General features: G+C 38.9%; 2 protein-coding genes across 2 annotated transcripts; both read left to right on the forward strand.

Annotated features, from left to right (window-relative positions):
* Nucleotides 1–945: 945 nt before the first annotated feature.
* LOC140165074 (N-sulphoglucosamine sulphohydrolase-like) lies at nt 946–9,891 on the forward strand. The gene is made up of 5 exons (XM_072188497.1): nt 946–1,084; nt 2,683–2,949; nt 3,599–3,752; nt 4,459–4,688; nt 7,717–9,891. Exons 1-5 carry the CDS (start codon nt 958–960, stop codon nt 8,607–8,609), a joined length of 1,671 nt encoding a protein of 556 aa, XP_072044598.1. The 5' UTR covers nt 946–957; the 3' UTR covers nt 8,610–9,891.
* A 113-nt stretch (nt 9,892–10,004) lies between these two features.
* LOC140165073 (N-sulphoglucosamine sulphohydrolase-like) lies at nt 10,005–21,042 on the forward strand. Its single transcript, XM_072188496.1, has 5 exons — nt 10,005–10,422; nt 17,306–17,575; nt 18,787–18,937; nt 19,506–19,735; nt 19,954–21,042. Exons 1-5 carry the CDS (start codon nt 10,296–10,298, stop codon nt 20,844–20,846), a joined length of 1,671 nt encoding a protein of 556 aa, XP_072044597.1. The 5' UTR covers nt 10,005–10,295; the 3' UTR covers nt 20,847–21,042.
* The last annotated feature ends 455 nt before the right edge of the window (nt 21,043–21,497 follow it).

Consider the following 21,497-nt stretch of genomic DNA (forward strand, 5'->3'; position numbering starts at 1 on the left):
TTTTAGCCAAATATTTTGTCAACACTGAAATAAAATATTATGTTTCAGCAGTGCTGTATTGTTTCAATGTAGTCTCCTTCGCAGCCAGTTTGGTTACGGTCCCCTCCACACAAACAGTCTGCCAATGGCCACTTATAACGCCGTTTCTGATTGGCTACACAAAAGTAGCTGCAGAGCTGTACATACGGGAACTTGATTGACCTCAGTCAGCTGGCGAGATGGCGGGTCAAAATTAATTAAGTAGCCGTCTAGCCGATCGACCAATTGAAAGCTTTGTTTGACGTCAAGCTGGATGACGTCGTCAGAAAACCGTTAGCCAATTAAAAAGGACCAGTTCGTCATCATTGGCAGACTGTTTGTGTGGAGGGAGCGGAACCAAACTGGCTGCCGTGGAGACTAGTTTCAATGCTGTATTATGTTTTGCTGTAATTGTTCAAACGTGTTTTTGAATGTTGTTAAAACGTTTTATGTCCCAGTATAAAAACGGCTCATGGCACATTTTCCATTTTGAAAAAAGGTGACTTTTGCAATCTTGAATTCATAGGGAAATATATCTGATATATGAATATGTGTTTTCTTTTGCTTCTAGCAATAAAATTGGAGTGTTTACAACAACTTAATAACTTCAGTGGCAGGTAAATAGAGGGCAGTATGGCACTTTCACCTGAAAATCAAAATTTTTGCAAAACTGTGCCATGGGCCGTTCTTATACCGAGAGCTACCGAGACACTCATTAGTTTATTATTTATTATTATAACCCGATATTTAAACTTTTCTGTCAACGTTCCGTGTTTGCTAGCCTTTGCTGGGCTGGATACGTTTAGTGTTACTTTAAATAATGCGTGAGTCATGGTAAATTAACTCGGGTTAAACTAAAAATAGCAATTTTATTTTCTATACTTAGTATATAGGCACATGTAGGCACATTATGCACATGTACACGGTGGTATCCTTAAAATGGCTTCCCACTATTGTGGCTACACTGGTAAAATTTGTATTGTATTAATTGTTTACGGCTTGTTGGTGATTGTTCAAGGCGAAAGAAACACGGATTTAAAAAAGCGAAATGTTCTTATATTCGTTGGTAAGTAATTTAAAAAAAGCTATGTTTAAGATAGAGATTTAATAATATCACCACGGCGACAACTATAACTGGAATCTGGAATAACTTGGTAACACACAACGATATAGCAAAGTTGTTACAACTTAAGCCACAATGCACAATCTTAGTGTTGGTGAATTATTTTAAAACCCTTATTTTTGGCATTATTTATCATGTTTACAGTTATTCTAACTTAGAGACCAGTCGAGTGCAGATCGTCGGAACACGCTTTTCAATACGGAATAAAATGCTAACCTCATCGTGATATCCTCCAAGCAGCAAAGTTCATTTCCCATTGAAAAAGCGTTATCCGACGGATCTGCAGTTGACCACTCTGCTTATTACTATACACCTTGGATTCAGTCGAATGCGTTGTATTTTTAGGACAACAGAGCAAGTTAATGTCGTATTAGTCCAAAAAGTAAGGATTTATGGTATTTTAGGTAAGGTTTAGGCCCGGAGGGGGTTCTCTCTGGTTGAAGGTCACGGTTTTGGGGTACCTTTTCAGCAATTTTGGTATATCGATGGGTGGGTTTTCAGTGGAGACCAATGCGCCCAATTGGGCATATTTGGGAAAATGTGCCCATAAAAGCGCCCAATTAGGGCAAATTTGGGAGCTTTTTTGGGCGTTTTTTTTGTGTGTGAAAAATTGGTATAGTGATGGGTGGCAAAAACAGCAAAAAGTAGGTATAGAGAAAGTCAGCATCCGAAAGTCTGCGTGGCACATCCCCGTAATTTTTTTTTCGAAGAACCCCCCCCCCCCGGGGTTTAGGGTTAAACCTAGAAATATAGTTAGTGTTATAGAGTAATGTATCGGGTGCGTACCGCACATGCCTACACCCTGCGCGGAACCTTTACAATGTGGGGTATAAACCTTGTACCCCACAGTGTAAAAGTACCTCAACGGACCCCATGGCATGACTGAAAGCCTCAAAATGGCATAGAGATACTCCATAGCGGGTGTATGTGGGCCTTGTGTGAAAATATGCACAAAAATTGTTCTCCACAAGGAAACTTCGTGTGTGCTTGCTAATAAATACCCCACAAGAATACTATCGTAAGTATATTAGGACCCCACAAGGATGTTTCAGGACGTACCCAGAAGGAGCTTTCCAGAAGGGAATCTGGTAGGCGGCCTACGTAGCCTACATGCACTAACAAACAGTACCCCATATATATTCAGGTAGGCTATCCCATATATCCTGGGGTGAGTAAGGGTTAGGGGCTATGCAATTATTATAAAGGGGGTGGTAAATTTTCCAAACAAAGTGCCAAAAACTACGTGCACACTCCCATCTCGGTCTGCCAAAAATGTCCCCCCCCCCCTTCGGCCTGCCTAAAAATTCTTTTCCCCCACCTCCTTGTATATGCCCGGTGTATATGCCGAATTTTGGGGTCCCAATTTCTAAATCAAAATATAATGCGACCGTATGGAACATAACGTTTCTGTACTGTTTTCCTGAGCATAAGGTGTCCTGCATATATGTGTGCCATAAATGTGTTTGAACCCATGCACCCCCCCCGTACATCAATGAATGTTTGCTCGTCAAAAACATCTTGCATACTACTCTCCTTTACAGCTGATGACTTGGGATTTGAAACGCAAGTTTACAACAACACCGTGTGTAAAACTCCAAACTTAGACGCATTAGCCAGTCGCAGTTTGATCATTCGTAATGCGTACGTTGCAGTCAGCAGTTGCTCACCAAGTAGGGCGGCCATTTTGACCGGTCTTCCTCCTCATCAGAGTGGTCAGTTTGGATTAGAAGGATCAGAAAACAATTTCAAATCATACGACATAGTGCAGAGCCTGCCTGCAATATTAAGAACCGGTGGAATTAAAACAGGTTAGTAATCGGATCAGTATACAGGGCAGAGCAGCACACTAAACTGACTTCAGAAGAACCAAAGACAAACCAAACAGTCTTTTAGGGCTACCTTTATCCTAAAAAGAGAAATGACTTATATTGTAAATGAAAAAAAAGAAAGCAAGAAACAACAAATTAAGAAAGTAAGAAACATAATAAAACAAAAAGGCATAAATAACCAAGAAAAAATAAGTAATCGCAAGTAAAGCAAAAGAAGTCCCATTCGGCACCCATTTTACCCACAAATTAATGACACTATTAACAAAATCCATTGCCCATAAACCCACCGGTAAAGCCCATTCTATAAATAAAGTTATTTTATAAAGTTATCATTGAGGAATGTTTGATATTCAAGCATTGTATGTGTACTCCTTTCAATCTTTATAGTAGCCAAACCTTCTCCGTGGACAGAGTAAAAAACGGGTACATTTCTTTAAAAGAGTATATCTTCAAAAGTTGTGAGCCGATTGATATAATTAATTTGGTTTATTAAAGCTAACAACTTAAGGGTTTTTTACATACCAAAATATATTTGATCAATTTTTCAGAAATAGGAGAAAAAGAGGGCGCAATGAGCGGCCTCTTTTTTTTTGGGACACCCTGTATTAACCATTGTTCTTTGTGGCAGGTATAATTGGCAAGAAGCACATAGGTCCTGATACAGTGTACCAATTTGACTATGAGAAGACTGAAAAGACGAATGGTGGAGTGCTTCAAGTTGGACGCAATGTTACGTTCATGAAGGAAAAAGTACAAGAGTTCTTCAATCTCCATGGGAACAGGTAAAACTGACTCTTAGACACTGATATGTCTCTTTCGATATGAGCGATATATCACAATACTGAGGCTCCGGAAGAATTATGGAGGAGGCATCGATATGAAGCCTCATCCGCGGCGCGAAACGGTGAGGGGTGGGTGTGGGAGAGGAAGCTTTTACAGTTCAGTTATGAATTTTTTACTTTAAATTATACTTTCAAATTATGAAGTTTACTAAAACATTATCAAGTTTAGGCTGAACTTTACTTAAAAATATTAAGGGATCCAATGTCACTTGGGCCCACCAAAATCATTGGAGGTTGGCCTCAGCCCCGTCCGGTTCCGTCCGGAGCCACTGATATATGATTCGTCTCTATGGCCAATGTATTGAATGTTACGTCGAAATATCGAAAGATCATTTCTACCATCTACACCCCAATTATGGAATTTTCTTCCTGCCCAAATTCCAGCCATTAGATCGAGGACCAGCTTCAGCCGGGAGGTTATTCGCTTTCTGGGTGCTTCCTCGTCAGCAGCTTCTAAATGATTTTTTGTCTCTGCTGTTAATGCCCAGTTATGCCATGTCGTAAAAAATATCGATTTGGTTAGCGAATAATATTCAAACCAGGATCAACTCTGTAGGTCACATTCCATGGCACACCTATGTCAAGTCCCTAAACAGTTAATAGCACCCTCATTAAGTTGTGATTTCACCATGTCATTTTTTCCTAGTCAATTCTTACTTTATATGGGTATGAGCGACCCTCATCGTATTGGAGGCAAAACAGGTGAATTTGGTGAGAAGTGGGGTGATGGATCTCCAGGTATGGGTATTATTCCTGATTGGCAGCCTGTATGGTATCAGCCGGAGGATGTCATTGTACCACCATATCTACCAGATACACCAGCTACTAGAGCAGATATTGCTGCCCAGTATACCTCAATCAGTAGAATGGACGCAGGTATTAATTATATTTAAACGTTCATCGATATTTTTTCAATAAGATCCATGGTTGATTTGTAACCCGGGGGTTGTAAGCAGAATGTTGACGGTATAAAATGTTTGAATGAAATTGCTACACAAAAACAGCCAATGAAAGTCCAGACAGCTATTTTTTGTCCAGAAATATCTATAAAATGTCCAGGACACCAAGTAATGTCTTGATATATACCGGGGATATATCCACATATCAACAAAGTCAATCATAGGTAGCAGTATTGTCCACAGGTCACAGTGTCGACTTCCTATACGATAAATATAAATTTAATACTCCGTTGGTGAGCGACGGGCGACTGGTATTTCACCGAACGCAAGAAAAGGAGTTCTATCTGATTGGCTAGCAATCGATCGCTTAGGTCGCTTAGTAGTCAACTACAAACTCAAAACTGAGCATCGTATTCAATTCGATTGAAATCGATATTCTATTATTGCCGTAGATAAAGAGAGTGATAGTGTGTCAATAATGTACATTGTATTGCAGCTGGATTTTACATGCATTCTTTTATATAAATTTTTTCTCAAAGAGTTGAATATGATCAAAATTTTTACTCAGGATTTCAAATTTTTACCCGCAAATTGCAGTTAAACATATCCACAGCAAAATACCGGTCCTCACTAATTAGTGTATTTAATTTCCAGTTAGTGTATTTAAGATAAAACCTGACAACAAATAAAATTTTCTTGCAATAGAAATATCATATGGGATACTGATATGGTAGGCCCCAACCGCCACAACGTGGAGCTGCTACGCGTAGCTGACTTTTTGCTCCGTGGAGCCAAATTGACCAATCATGATCATGTTAGAGTTTTCATTACTCGGAGGTAAAACTGACTAATTAAGTACGACTTACTCATTACGTGAAGCGAATTTATTCATTAAGAATTTGCCAGACGAGCGTCACGTAGTTGCAAGATATCCTCGGTCACGAAAGTTATGATTCAAAAAGTAGTTTATGAAAAGTACGAACTGACTTATTATTAAGATGGACATGCACTCATAAGAAACTCATACAGTATTGTACATAACTATATAGCTAGGCAGAGTGGTGGTAAACTATGCACACAGTTCTGCGATCTGCAGTGTATCGCCGGGAGCTAATTTGTATAACTTGCGCGGTGTCCCTGCGGAATTCGACCTTCAGCAAACTGCAAACCAGTTCGGATTTACTTTATATACTAGTAGTAGGCCATACATACTGTAGTTACTGTCCGTTTTCCTATACACAATACTCAGTGCGCTCACCATTGACGCGTGACCTCTACAAATAGTGTATGTTAGAAGTATAGGCCATTGCCTAGTTGACGTCACTGTGTAAAAAATAGCCGGCCAATATTTAAAGTATTCTCTGAAATTCTAGAAAATATAGTTTTGTAACATGTCCTAAATTTTTAGCTAATTTAGGTGTTTGGAAATATTGGTACTTTAGTGTTTTAGGAAGGATATGTAAACGACAGATAACACCAAAAAATATGAAGAAATTATTTCTAAACCGTGTTAAGTCATTAAGCTTCTCATTTTCAAGAACGCTGGTTAACAATAAGCAGACTATTGTCTCATTTCGTAAACAAAAGCCCACAGTATTGTTACCTTGCGTTCGCTTTATAATCGTTCACCCAAATGAAACTATAATACCAGCTCATTGCTCATTGCACAGGTAAAACAGACACAAGTGCAGTGTGTATTTAACCAGAGAAGATCTGATGTAACATAGTTGAGCTGTTTTCATTGAGTGTTATCTTGGTTTAATAGCTTTTAGTCCTTCAAAGGTCGTGGTGAGTTCTACTGTAGACATGACTGCATCATGATTATTTTAAAGTCAACAACATTCAACAATATGATCACCGTGATAGTATGAGAGTATCAGTACCGTGGGTGTCAGTGATCCTGGCCTGACACAGTAGACAAACAAACAAACAAACACGCCACACACATGACACATGCATGCAAGGTAACATTGACTATACACTAATCAAACAATGGTATTGATCCCGTACAACTGGTCGTGGTTTATTTACAATCGATTCATTTAAAATCCCCATAGTAAACATTAATTTTGGCAAGAGTTTTCTCTCTCTGGAACGAGGATGCATCCACTGGCTCCGCGTTATGAAAAGATCTAACATGATTGGTCAATTTAGCTCCGCGAAGCGAAAAGTAAGCTACGCGTAGCAGCTCCACGTTGTGGCGGTTACGGCCAGCTATATATTGATCATGCGAAAATCGTAAAACATAGAATAGAAACAGTGTGGCCGGCTCTCAAAATCTCAAATTGTATGCTAGCCTGAGTCGCACGGGCTATCTCGAACAAATTCACCATGCGTAGTTGTTGAAAAACGTGAGGATTCATCGTACTATCACGGCAATTTTTAACACGAAGATATAGGGATGATGACGGTGTGCAGGTGTCCATTGTTATATCATAAATACAATGGTTATCTTCCTTTAACCCTAGAACTACGAAGGGGTGGGGGCATGTACCAAGCCTTCCTAAGATGTTTTATCTGTCAAAGGACCCAAGCTAATTGAAATCGTAAACACATCCTTTGCGCTCATTTTGGTAATAAAATTTTACCCCAGCACCTTACCCGGGAGTCGGACCGGCCATCAAAGATCAAATGTTGCCTATGCTTTTGAACATAGCCAGAATTTCCAAAATTGCATGGGCGCCCTCACATTATGACGTCATAGCAACATTATGTGGGGAATGTTTGTACTTATTTTGGTATCACTACATAGAAGAGGCCCGGCCCATAGCTATACATTAGTAGTACCAAATTTTACAGTATATGACGTTTATAATTTTGAAGTTCGCAGTTAGTGTTATTAAATATGGCTCAGTAGTTCTAGGGTTCTTCCGTATCATTGGAAGACAATTGCCGTTTACTAAAATATCTCTGTAATGTTTTCTGTAAACTTACTCTTGTAAATATGATACACTTATATGATACACTCATCGCTTTTTCATTTTTTTTTATTTCGTTCAATACAGTAATCGGCATGGTAATGACAGAACTTACCAAATTTGGTTATCTAGATGACACCCTAATTATGTTTACATCCGATAATGGAATACCGTTTCCAAATGCAAAAACAAACTTATACGAGCCAGGCATGGGCACTCCGATGCTTATATCGTCCCCTGTAGATACCCACAGATGGGGGCTAATAAGCGTAGCGATGACGTCAACTTTAGATATTACACCAACCGTTTTAGATTGGTTTCAGTTAGATTATCCTAATTATGATATTGTCGGAAAGAAAGTTAACCTAACTGGCAGATCTATGTTGCGTTTAGTGGAAGATGAACCGACTGTAGGCTGGGATGACGCTTATGCAAGTCACGTGGAACATGAAGCTACTATGTATTATCCAATGAGAGTCCTGCGTTCTAAACACGGTGGCAGCAAAATGCGTCTCATTCATAACCTCAATAATCGTGCTCCATACCCAATAGCCGGTGATATTTACCCATCCCCTACCTACCAAGACCTTTTAAATCGCACTCATCAAGGCGAACCAACTCATTGGTTTAAAGAACTTGGCGACTACTACTATCGCGCGGAATTTGAACTTTATGATTTGGATAACGACGTGCTGGAGACTACGAACGTAGCAGACGACACACAATTTGAAGATGTTTTCAACGAAATGAAGGACAAATTGAAGGATTGGCAGAACCAAACTGGAGATCCATGGATTTGTTATCCACACGGCATACGATATAAAGGTGGATGTGGGTCGTTGTACAATACAAAACCTGGCATGAAATTCGGATTTGTGAAAGACACTCCGCATATACAGGATCAAGGGTCTAATCACAAAATCCACAAGCATGACAAGCGCAACAAAATACAGAATAAGATTTCAAATAACATCCTTTGAACTTGGTTGACATATCATCTTGAAAAAACAAATAAATAAGATTAAGATTAATTTTTCCATCTTAGGGTAGCCACAGTCCATTATAGGACATATGCTCGAACAATCATATCATTGGAGAGCTTTAGGGTACTATTGTACAGGACAAAAATATTCTAATAGTAATAGGCGCCCTTTTCTAAGAGTGTAACGTTATTTATATAGAACCCATATTGATTAAGTAAAATTTACCTCAGAACTATGTAATATATTACCAAATTATGTAAATTTTAATCAAATTAATTTAAAAATTTCATAATTTGGTAAATATTACGCCAAAATAGTTTATAAACATACTCAAAAAATTACAATAACGTGCCACTATCATGACTATGAAATCAGGTTTGGAAAAAAATATATATTTTAAAATATCGTACAGGGTGAGTAAAAAATGCAATAGAGCAAAGAATCGATATTTATGTAAGAACCAAGTTGAACTCTATTGAAAGTTTTTATAAATGCCACACTCAATACTCATCTTCTGTGAAAAAATGAAGTGACTCTCTACTACCGTTTAATTTTTATTGAGTCCTTTTGCTGCGATACCCAATTCCATTATTTGGCCACGAGGTACCATGTATTTGAATGAGAACACACAATGCACGATAAAGGCACCAGCTCCGAAACTGACTTTAATAAGGTTGATTTTTGCGTTACTTTAATTTCTTTTCTTTTTTCTGTTCAAACAAACTTTCTAACATTACTTTAAGTCCTTCATACCTCACTCGACTCCAACTCCAACTGGATATTTTGTAAAGTACTCCACTTCAATTTGCGCGCATTTCATTTCGACATTTGAAACACCCGCCTACAAATGTATATGTTTTTGATAGAGAATAAACATTCAGTAAAGGGAAAATAAAAATAACAACAAATAATGTTTTTCTCCTTAAATAAGGCCAAGGACAATAACACTTTGGGTGCTCCATTTTATTTCAATGCCAATGAGGTTAAGAAAATGGCAGTTGTTCCAAATCTACCTTACACAGAGTGGGCTGACATTCACATTTTAAATGTACGTACGCAACTACGGAACTGCCCTGCATTTAAATGTCGGGTTATATAAAAGTCATGAAAACGTTTTCATCACAAAAAACACCACAGAAATATCTTAGTCAAATTTTTCAAAAATGTTATCAAAATAGTTTTGGGAAAACATATCTGCCTAATATTTTGTGATATTAAGTTAAAAAAATTTTGAAGTTTTTTTATATGTTATCAAAACGTTTTATACACTTTCAATAACCTTTACATGAGATTTTTCAGCTGATCTGCTGATTAAACTTAGCTATTTTGAATGCGCGAATGTACGTGTTTTTATTTATTTTCAGTCCAATTTTGGGTTGTTTTTACCAATTTCGCGCTGTTATTCAGCTTTTTTGTGTAACTTCAGTTTTTTTTTTCAGTGAAGCCAATCTCATGCCTCCCTTTAATTACACATGTATATTACCCGACGTGTAAACGTTTTCTAAACGTCCCGTATTTGCTGGGAAGGCTTTAATATGCTGCATGGGTAAGTTTAGTGTTACTTTAAATAATGCGAGTCATTAACTCGGGTTAAGCTAAATATAGCAATTTTATTTTTCATATTTACGTGACGCTTAACGGCATTATGCACATTACACGACACCAGTGGCATAAATCCTTAAAATGGCTTCCCACTATTGTGGCTACACTGGTAAATTTTGTGTTGTATTAATCGTGTACGGCTTGTTGGTGCTTGTTCAAGGCGAAAGAAACAAGGATTTAAAAAAGCGAAATGTTCTTATATTCGTTGGTAAGTTGTGAAAAAAGCTATGTTTTAAGACAAGAAAAATAGCGGTTTAACATGTTTAATAATATCACCACGGCGTTAACTGGAATAACTTCATGAACTTGGTAACACGTACCACTAGATTTAGCAACGTTGTTACAACTTAAGTCACAATGTACGATCTTTTAAAATAAGCTTGGTCAATTATTTTAAAACCCTTAATATTTTTGGCATTGTAATGTTTACACATGTCCTAACTTACACCTAATTGGATTGAGTCAAATCATAGAATGGTCAAATTCATTGTATTTTTAGGACTTGGCAAAGAATAACCAAATTAAAATTTGACCGAAATAGGCTTTAATGACGTTGTGATTATGTTATGACGTTGTGTGGAACTGAATATTTTGGCTGTATTGCTATACTTTTAGTGGACAACGCTCTTTATTTTTCGTAACTAATTGAACCAACTGGTGTACTACCTCTGGCTAGTTACGTGCATGATCACCTTTAAGGCACAGGTAACGGAATGAACAAAACACGAAAAATAAAGAGCGATAAACCCGCGCACACTTTCAAGCACAGCGAGTCTAGACTCTACGCAAACTGTGTTTTACTACACGTTGAGAGCATAGCATCATACGAACTGTGTGAGATATAGTGGAAAATAGAAATCTGTGATTGGTTTTTGTCAAAACCTCAAGTGTAACGGAACCACAGGTAACGGAATGAACAAAACACGAAAAATAAAGAGCGATAAACCCGCGCACACAGAAACTTTCAAGCACAGCGAGTCTAGACTCTACGCAAACTGTGTTTTACTACACGTTGAGAGCATAGCATCATACGAACTGTGTGAGATATAGTGGAAAATAGAAATCTGTGATTGGTTTTTGTCAAAACCTCAAGTGTTCCCTTCATCGAATTAGAATTTTAATATCGAACGAAAGCTAACACTTCACCCTAAAAACACCTTTTCTCATTAGGTCAACAGATAACGCAATATATTCTTTATAGCAAGGCGAATGTGGTAAATCTGTTGAAAACGACCCAGCAAACATTTTTGACCAAAAACATATAATCATATTCCTGAATAACTAGATTGTGGTACAGGTCACAAGGCGTGGCTTTTTTACTTCCGCAAATGGCCATGGATATATATCATCTCTTCTCAACTTGGGTTTTGACATTTACCCCTTGCAGTCTCATCCCCGGATATCGAAGTTCCCTGATGTTGCAGTCTTTTAGGACGTCAACATCAAATATTATTGACATCAACACCGCCTGGGTTGAAGGAAAAATCCCTGAAGACTGGAGTAAAAGTCTAATAACCCCTGTGTACAAAAAGGGCGACAAACTGGACCCAGTCAACTACAGAGCTATTACCCTCCTGTCAATCCCGGGAAAAGTATTCTGTACGATAGTTCTTAACCGAATACAACAAAGTGTAGATAACCATCTGAGAGAGGAACAATGTGGGTTCAGGAGTTCCAGAGGCACCTCAGATGCGGTATTTACAGTACGCCAAATCTTTGAAAAGGCTAAAGAAAGACGCATTCCAATACCCTGGAACTTTGTAGATTTCAAAGCAGCATTTGGAAGGAGGCCCTTTGGAAATGTCTGCGATCAGTAGGAGTAGACACCAAACTGGTGAACCTCATTGCAAAAATGTATGAGCAAACCAAATGCTCAGTCGTGGTAAATGGAAAGATCACCGATTGGTTTGAAGTCCTAGTTGGTGTTAGACAGGGATGTCTTCTCTCACCATACCTCTTCAATCTATACCTGGAGTTTTTCATGAAGGACATCCAAAATCTAGGCTTAGGTGTGCAGATGGATGGCATGTGCATTAACAACATCCGATATGCAGATGACACCACACACATGGATATGGACTTTAAGAACCTGCAAATCTCCACTAATGAATTGGAAAAGCATGCAGCTGGGGGAATAAAAATTAATCCAACAAAATGCAAGATCATGTCTGACGATCCAAGAGATATCATGCTGAACCAAATGTCTATTGACAAAGTAAATAACTTCGTCTTTCTGGGTAGTAGTGTGCCTTCAGTAGAAGAGGATATTAAACGTCGCACAAAGTTGGCAGCCTGGGCATTTGGTAGATTGAAAAAATACCATCTGGTCTAACCATGACATCACCAGATTGCTGAAAGTAAGGATCTACCATTCGCTCATCCTCCCTATTACCACATATGGGTCAGAATCCTGGGCGTTACGTGAATCCGATCGACACAGATTGGACAGAATCTCAACATCACTAGCTCCATCAACGATGTTATCTGCCGGATACGTTTGAAATGGGCTGGGCATATCTTCAGGATGCCTCAACATCGGCTTCCCCACCAAACCTACATTAATGACTTCAGCAAGAAAAGACCACGTCGTCCACCAAGGGACTTGGGAATGACCCCGCATGAAGCAAAGACACAAGCAACAGACAGAACTGAATGGAGGCGGTTTACTCGGCAGAGGGCAAAGGGCCACAATGGCCTGTGCAGATACGTCAATCAGATACGGTATCACCCATGACATGAGCAACGGCGGCATCATGATTTTTCCGGCCTAGAGGGGGGTGGGGCCAATGGGGAGGAAGTCAAAAAACGTAGTCAGCCAGTAACGTAGTGTGTGTCATCGATTGAGGGAGTACAGTGCCTTATTGAAGGGACACAACCGCCATGGGAACAGGCCCATTTGTCCCGTAGGTGATGTCAAAAGTCCGATGGTTTAATATTAGTCCGAAAATTAGTTGGGTAATTATAGACCAAAATGTCATTATGCCAAATCGAATGGTTCAATAATCCCAAAGATGAATGCCAAAGAGGTGAAAGTGTTCAATAATCCGAAGGTTCGATATTCCGAATGTTCAGTAATCCGCTGGTTCTTTAGTCTAAAGTGTTAATAGTCTGAAACTGAAAAAGAAAAGGAAGGAGCGGCTAATTTTTCTGAACAGTGCTGAAGGGTCAAGTGTCAAAGTGTTAAAGTAAGGGTTAAGTCATTCTAGCTTAAGTTTAGGGTTATAGGGTTTGGATTAAGACTAGACTTAGCGTTTAACGTTAGTGTTGGGGTATAGTGTTATACAGTTGGGGTAAGGGTTAGGATTAGGGCAATTATTAGGGTTCAAAACGACCCTTATTAGGCTTTTGGACTAATAACGTTTCGGACTAGCTACCTTTTGGATCACCGAACCCCTATGTTTTCCGGACGAATGACCTTTTGGACTATAATTGACATCTACATCTACAAAATACTCTATAACGATGCTAAAAGCAATATCTAATTGAGATAGGAACGATGGATGGCCTTGGATGAACAAAACACATAAAAATGGATTGAGTTACTTCATGATCATGATGATGAGAAGTATGTGATCTGAAATAGCTGCTTTAAAGTTTTCAGTGCTAGTTATGTTGAGAATATTTGAAGGGAGGTCGTTCCAGTCCTGTATTGTGCGAGGATAAAAACTGTATACGTTGCTGTTGGTTTTAAGAACTCTGAATTTGGCAGGATGGTAATGCCTTGTAATTTTAATTGCTTGACGATTATTGTAGTCCGGTATGGGTATGGCAATGGTTTCATTTTGTATCTTAAACATGGTGGTTAAACGAGATTGCGATCTACGTTGTTCCAGTGTTGGCCATTTTAATTGTTTGAGAATTTCTGCCATGGACCCCTGGCTCTGCTGTAGTTCTTGGGGACAAGCCGAGAAGTCCTGTGCTGAATCAACTCCAATCTTTGGACGTCTGTTGTTGTATGTGGGTCCCACACAGCACAGGCAAACTCTAAATGAGGTCTTACCGGGGCGCAGTAGAGTTGCTCCTTAACTTTCTGCGGGCATAGCCAAAGCTTCCTACGAACAAACCAGAGAGCCTTCTTTGCTTTGGCAATGATATTATTAAGGTGGAACGATTAAGGTTGTACGATTTGATTAGTGGGTGCGTTTTGGTTGTAATCTAGACAGTTTTGCATTTGGCGGTATTAAATTTCATTTGCCATTTTTCGGCCCAGTAACAAAGAGAGGTAAGACCCTCCTGAAGAATTTCTGTATCTTGGGGTGCTTGAATAACTCTGCATAAGAGACAATCGTCTGCAAATTATCTTATCCTGGTAAAACTGTAAATTTGGTCTGCTATGTCATTAATGTAAACTAGAAACATGAGGGGGCCTATAACAGTTCCTTGGGGGACTCCAGATTTAACCTGTGCTGCGTCTGAGATTTCACCGTCTACGAATACTCTCTGCGTTCTCGATGTTAACCATTTTTCAACCCAGTGTTTTAAAAAGGGGACCTCGTATTCCGCAGAAATTCAATTTTTGCAGCAATCGCCGATGAGGAACAACATCAAAGGCTTTTTGAAAATCCGATATTTGAACATCAGTCTGCCAATGATCAGTGGACTTCGGTTGTATATATAAATGCGCATATATAAATGCGCACGTGACCAGATGGCCAGTGCCATGTTCGTGTTACCTCACTGTCAATCACTGAAATTGCGACCACAGTTCCAGGTGGTGGCCGCATTGCATTCTCTAAATTCAGTAAATTTTCATCGTCAACCGTGCAATTGAATGGGATTATTTTGAAATTTTAAAACGCTTGAAATATCACAAACAAATAGGCCTATGTTGATAAATAATATAAATACAAGCTAAAACCGTTGGGGTTCGATAATGAACCCCACAAAATTAACCGACTATATAGAGCGTATGCAATAAACCCAAGCGGAACGAGAGTTGCTAAGTAACCGCTACCCGAACCATAAACACATGCATGATCAGACAACAAGTGTTCAATTTCCCCATAGCTTCCCACGTTGTACACATGTCAGTCGAATTTGGCGGTGTTGGTTTGTTTGTCCTCCAAGTTATAGCATTGTTCACTTTGTGTTGAACATTGTACGTGGGCCTCACTGTAATAACTCAAAGATAACTGTGATCATCATTTCAAGAGGTCACTCTCCCGATTAAGCTAAACAACCTATGTGGAGGAATTTTATGCATGAGCAATCACATCAACGACGTAGTAATGAATACCCTCTATTGGAAAATGCCATACGGCCGGGCGGTTTCACAAGTTGCCGACTCGATCATGTCATCCGCCGCCTGCACAGTTCTGACCTTAAAGCCAATCATGTCCCCTTTCATACTTTCATGCCGTTGCGACAAGAGGCATGACTTATCAGCCATTCCCATATCAAAATATAATAGGTATCGGGATAGTATCTGATACTAATACCGGAATAGTACCCGCTACCTAGTGGGATATCAGTATCGGTATAGTATCCGGATATGTTTCACATGCAAATTTTTTGTCCATATATGGACATATAGTATCGGGATAGTATCCGATACTGTTACTGGGAGACACTGATAAATAGTATCGGAATAGTGTCCGATACTAGTATCGGAATAGTGTCCGATACTAGTATCGGGATAGTACCTGATACTAGTATCGGGATAGTGTCTGATACTATTTGTTTCGCATGTAAATTGTTTTGCCCAAATATGGTCATAGAGATATGTCCAGAGATTTACATGGTATATGGACAAGGTCAATGGAAAATTTCAAATGATTATAGTTGTACATATATTAAATGTGAAATGTGTAGCAATTGATTATTGTACATACATGCTGCATTGAAATTTGTGGCAAAAAGCAATTGAAAATGTACACTATGAATGCTCAATTGCATGCTAAAAACATATAATATACACATTCACATTTTAATATTGCATGCATTGAGCACCATTTTGTCTTGGGTGCAGAATTCAACATACTCCGTGGTTTGATATAGCCTACATTGTACGATGTTCTTAAGCTTATACTAAATTTAGATAAAATATAAAGTTCTCTTCAAAAACTGTCACCCAATACAACGATACCTGTATTGTGAAGCCCAGAAATAGAACACACTGTACATTCCGTGTACAACAGTATATATTATCCTTTGAATTAGAGGAACTCATTCCTTGCCTGTATAGCAATTTGGCTCCAACCGATATGGCAGTTATTCTAATTAGTCATGTGACATGGATTGGCGCCAGCTGAAAGCGGGTACTATTCCGATACTATATAGTATCAGATACTAGTATCGGAATAGTATCGGAATAGTACCACTATACCGATACTAGTATCCAACTAGTATCTGCTAGCAGATACTTTCGGATAGCTCCAGAATACCTACCGGATACTATCCCGTATAGTAGCCGCAACTATACCGATACCTTTTCTTTTTGCTATGGGTTCACAAGTCTTGATTGTGTCTGTTTGTCTACAATGCGCGTGTGTCACGCCGCTCGGCGGCAAGCAGCATGATAGTATGAAACCAGCACTACGTCATAGATATGGCCAATTGGCACGCCCATTTAGCACGGAAATTATGAAATATAAGTTTGTAAATCAGTTATATCTAGCTTTTCCGTAGTTAATTTTTTTTTTTTCCGTGATGGAAAACGTTAATAAAGAGTTTATCTTTCGGGTCAAGTTATTTTACCCTTTGCAATCAATGCCACTATTTTGCAAAAGCAATTTTCCTTGCGACCTGTCATTTTCCCCTATACTTTTGCACGGCGAGTTTATGTACATCCGGGTACCTTATATCGTTTAATACGGTATGGCGACTTGTAGATGTCACGTGCGCATTTATATATGCGCATTTATATATACAACCGAAGTCCACTGATGATTATCTAGGTTGTGAGCGAGATCTTCTGTCGTAATGATGAGCTGAGATTCGCAAGAATGCCCGGATCTAAAACCATTTTGGAAATAGGATTACGCTAATGACCCTTCGGATTAATGACATTGTGTTTCATTTTCGAACTAATGACCCTTCAACTAAAGAACCGTCGGATTATTGACCCTTCGTAACTTTACACTTCTTTACAGCTGATGACTTGGGGTTTGAAACTCAAGTTTACAACAACACCGTGTGTAAAACGCCAAACTTAGACGCATTGGCCAGTCGTAGTTTGATCATTCGTAATGCGTACGTTGCAGTCAGCAGTTGCTCACCAAGTAGGGCGGCCATTTTGACCGGTCTTCCTCCTCATCAGAGTGGTCAGTATGGCTTAGAAGGCAGAGGGGAAAACAATTTCAACTCATACGACGTGGTCAAGAGTCTGCCTGCAATTTTGAGAACCGGTGGAATTAAAACAGGTTAGTTATAGGAGCAGTTTAAAAAGACATGTAGAATGTTTGCGATATAATGAAAGGTCATCGACATTTTAATAGGCAAATATCCCATCAAATTTGGTTTAAAACGAAAAGAGAATGTCCTAAACAAAATTAAGGACCATTTGACAAGTATTCACTAATCCGTAGATGACCGTGCTCCTCCTTAGAGCCGTGCATGGAAAATAGAACAGCAGTATTATTAGAACCTTCGTTTTTGTGGGAGAACATGCATGGCCTAATAATACTTTGGGCCTAACTTTAGGGTTCTTGTCGTTGATACATAAGGTCCACGGCCCGGGTTCAATTCCCGGCGGTGACAACGTGCTGGGGTATTGACTAGCAGTCCCAGAACAACGCCAAATGTGGATTAAAAGACCTTTGACCTTGGATGTACAACACCGGGGTACAACAGCATGTTATGATCTAATGGGAAACTGTGCACATCAACAAACGCCATTTCTATCAAAAAGGCAACAGCCGATATAATTTGAAACCACATAAATTACTAGAGTTGGTTCTTCTCTTGGATTTGGACCAAGCTTTAGAATATCGAATGTTGCGTTTTGAAATAAAACAAACCAGAAATTTATCAACCATTGTAAAAGATATGGCACATGTACCGAATACATGTACATACATTGGCTGACCTTGTGGATTTCCTGGCCCAGCCATGCTAACCACATAAGGAAATTATACGATTAACCTAGTGCAGCTATTGTCATAGCAGGGTATTATTATGTAATACTCCTGATCCATATTTGGCGTTCTCTTGGACTGACTAGGGGTAGTCTGAATTTAATTGTCAACACCTGTAGATTTAATCCGACTTCCGTTCTCCTCATGGTCCGTTAGAGTTGGGTAAGTGAACCATGAGAGTGTACCGTCCTTCGGAGGGGACGAATACACAGTCAATCCTATGAACAGACAGCGATACAATGGTATATATATATCACATTCAGTTGCGAAATGGTCTATATAGATATAAATGTTTTGATGATGAGTTATGCACTTTCCAAGAGTTGAGTCCCCAAGGCAGAGGGCCGCTCAGGGTGGGAGATGAGAAATGTAGTGGATCTGCGTTTTGCTTTTTGCTTGTTTTTCCCACAACACGAACCTCACCTTTGCGTACTCGATGTCCCTCGGCCTTCTTATCCCTAATGAAGTGTGATCTTTCTTTTTTCTCTTTGTGACAGGTATAATTGGAAAGAAGCACGTAGGTCCTGATACTGTGTACCAATTTGATTACGAGAAAACTGAAAAGACAAATGGCTTGCTTCAAGTTGGACGCAATGTTACGTTTATGAAGAAAAAGGTACAAAAGTTCTTCAATCTCCATGGAAACAGGTAAAACTACATCTCATGCACCGATATATCTCCAGTAAACACAAAACGTTTTTTACATTATTTACAAATGGTTAGAAAAGACTGTCAGAAAACCTTTAAATGTCGGGTTATATAAAGGGTATACAATGGGTATAAAACGTTTTATTAACATTGAAATTCTAACAACGTTTTTTTAGAGTTGACGAAACATTCGGCAAATAATCGCGAATCGACGAGGGGTGGTGCGAGAGGGGAAGCTTTTAAAATTATGAATTATACTTTCAAATAATGAATTTTACTTTCCGACGATGTTGTACTCGGACGACGGTGTTCTAGGAATCTGGTTTTGCTATCAAGTATACTCCCAATTCCAAAAAAAAAACCACAGCACTAATTTTTGTGCATTAAAAAAGTATTATCCTTTTAGTTTTATTGCCAGTTAGAACTCCCTAAAGGATAAGGATGTAGCTATGTTCTATTTGGCAAAACAGGAGTATTTTTAATCCAAAAAAGTAATGCTGTATTTTTTTGGAATTGGAAGTATAGTTGATGGCAAAATCATTCGTTTCTTGATGTCATTTTTTCCCAGTCAATTCTTACTTTATATGGGCATGAGCGACCCTCATCGTATTGGAGGCAAAACAGGTGAATTTGGTGAGAAGTGGGGTGATGGATCTCCAGGTATGGGTATTATTCCTGATTGGCAGCCTGTATGGTATCAGCCGGAGGATGTCATTGTACCACCATATCTACCAGATACACCAGCTACTAGAGCAGATATTGCTGCCCAGTATACCTCAATCAGTAGAATGGACGCAGGTATCAATTATATTTAAACGTTCATCGATATTTTTTCTATTATAAGATCTATAAGATAATGTTCTTTCTTTAACGTATCATTAGAAGACAATGACCCTTTACGAAAATATCCCTGTAATTATTTCTGTAAAATTACTCTAGTAAATATACGTATATTATTGCTTTGGGGTATATGGTACACTCATCGCTTTTTTATTTGTTTATTTCGTTCAATACAGTAATCGGCATGGTAATGACAGAACTTACCAAATTTGGTTATCTAGATGACACCCTAATTGTGTTTACATCCGATAATGGAATCCCGTTTCCAAATGCAAAAACAAACTTATACGAGCCAGGGATGGGCACTCCGATGCTTATATCGTCCCCTACAGATACCCACAGATGGGGGCTAATAAGCGATGCGTTGACGTCAACATTAGATATTACACCAACCATTTTAGATTGGTTTCAGTTAGATTTTCCTGATTATGATATTCTCGGAAAGAAAGTTAACCTTACAGGTAAATCTATGTTGCGTTTAGTTGAAGATGAACCGACTGAAGGCTGGGATGATGCTTATGCCAGTCACGTGGAACATGAAGCTACTATGTATTATCCAATGAGAGTCCTGCGTTCTAAACACGGCGGCAGCAAAATGCGTCTCATTCATAACCTCAATAATCGTGCTCCATACCCAATAGCCGGTGATATTTACCCATCCCCTACCTACCAAGACCTTTTAAATCGCACTCATCGAGGCGTACAAACTCATTGGTTTAAAGAACTTGGCGACTACTACTATCGCGCGGAATTTGAACTTTATGATTTGGATAACGACGTGCTGGAGACTACGAACGTAGCAGACGACACACAATTTGAAGATGTTTTCAACGAAATGAAGGACAAATTGAAAGATTGGCAGAACCAAACTGGAGATCCATGGATTTGTTATCCACACGGCATACGATATAAAGGTGGATGTGGGTCGTTGTACAATACAAAACCTGGCATGAAATTCGGATTTGTGAAAGACACTCCGCATATACAGGATCAAGGGTCTAATCACAAAATCCACAAGCATGACAAGCGCAACAAAATACAGAATAAGATTTCAAATACCATCCTTTGAACTTGGTTGGTGCTTAACGTTAATCATAAAACGTTGCTTGTACACTATTATATTCGACCTTCATCTTGAAAAAACAAATAAATAAGATTAAGATTAATTTTTCCATCTTAGGGTAGCCACAGTCCATTATAGGACATATTGCTCGGACAATCATATCATTGGAGAACTTTAGGGTGCTATTGTACAGGACAAAAAAGAGTGTCCCAGCTAACACACTACGTTTTCACGACATTCGCTGACGTTGGACTTAGGTTGTCATTTACGTTGTAAATACGTAAATCTGTGAACTCGTATTCGTGTAGTGACAACGTTATTTTCGACGTTGATTTTTGGACGTTGATATAACATCATTATGACGTTGCAATGACGTTGTTTCGACGTTGATGCAATGTTTGACCAGACCTGGTGACAACGTTTGAATAATATGTTCAGAAAACGTTACACAAATACGTATCTGAAAAATAGTTTAGATATTGACACCATGGAATGTAAATTCTTCCATTCCAAGGAGTTTGTTGTCCAGCCAAAATTTTCTCATCGTGTCGTTTGACGATCGCCTTTAGGCGTGAAACTCAAAGTAACGACTTTTATTCCTGAAGTTCTAAACTTTAAATTTTTATACGCTCTCCCTTTTTGGGATTGAGCATCATT

The sequence above is a fragment of the Amphiura filiformis genome, chromosome 11 (genome assembly GCF_039555335.1).
Source record: "Amphiura filiformis chromosome 11, Afil_fr2py, whole genome shotgun sequence".
NCBI classification, from domain to species: Eukaryota; Metazoa; Echinodermata; class Ophiuroidea; order Amphilepidida; family Amphiuridae; genus Amphiura; species Amphiura filiformis.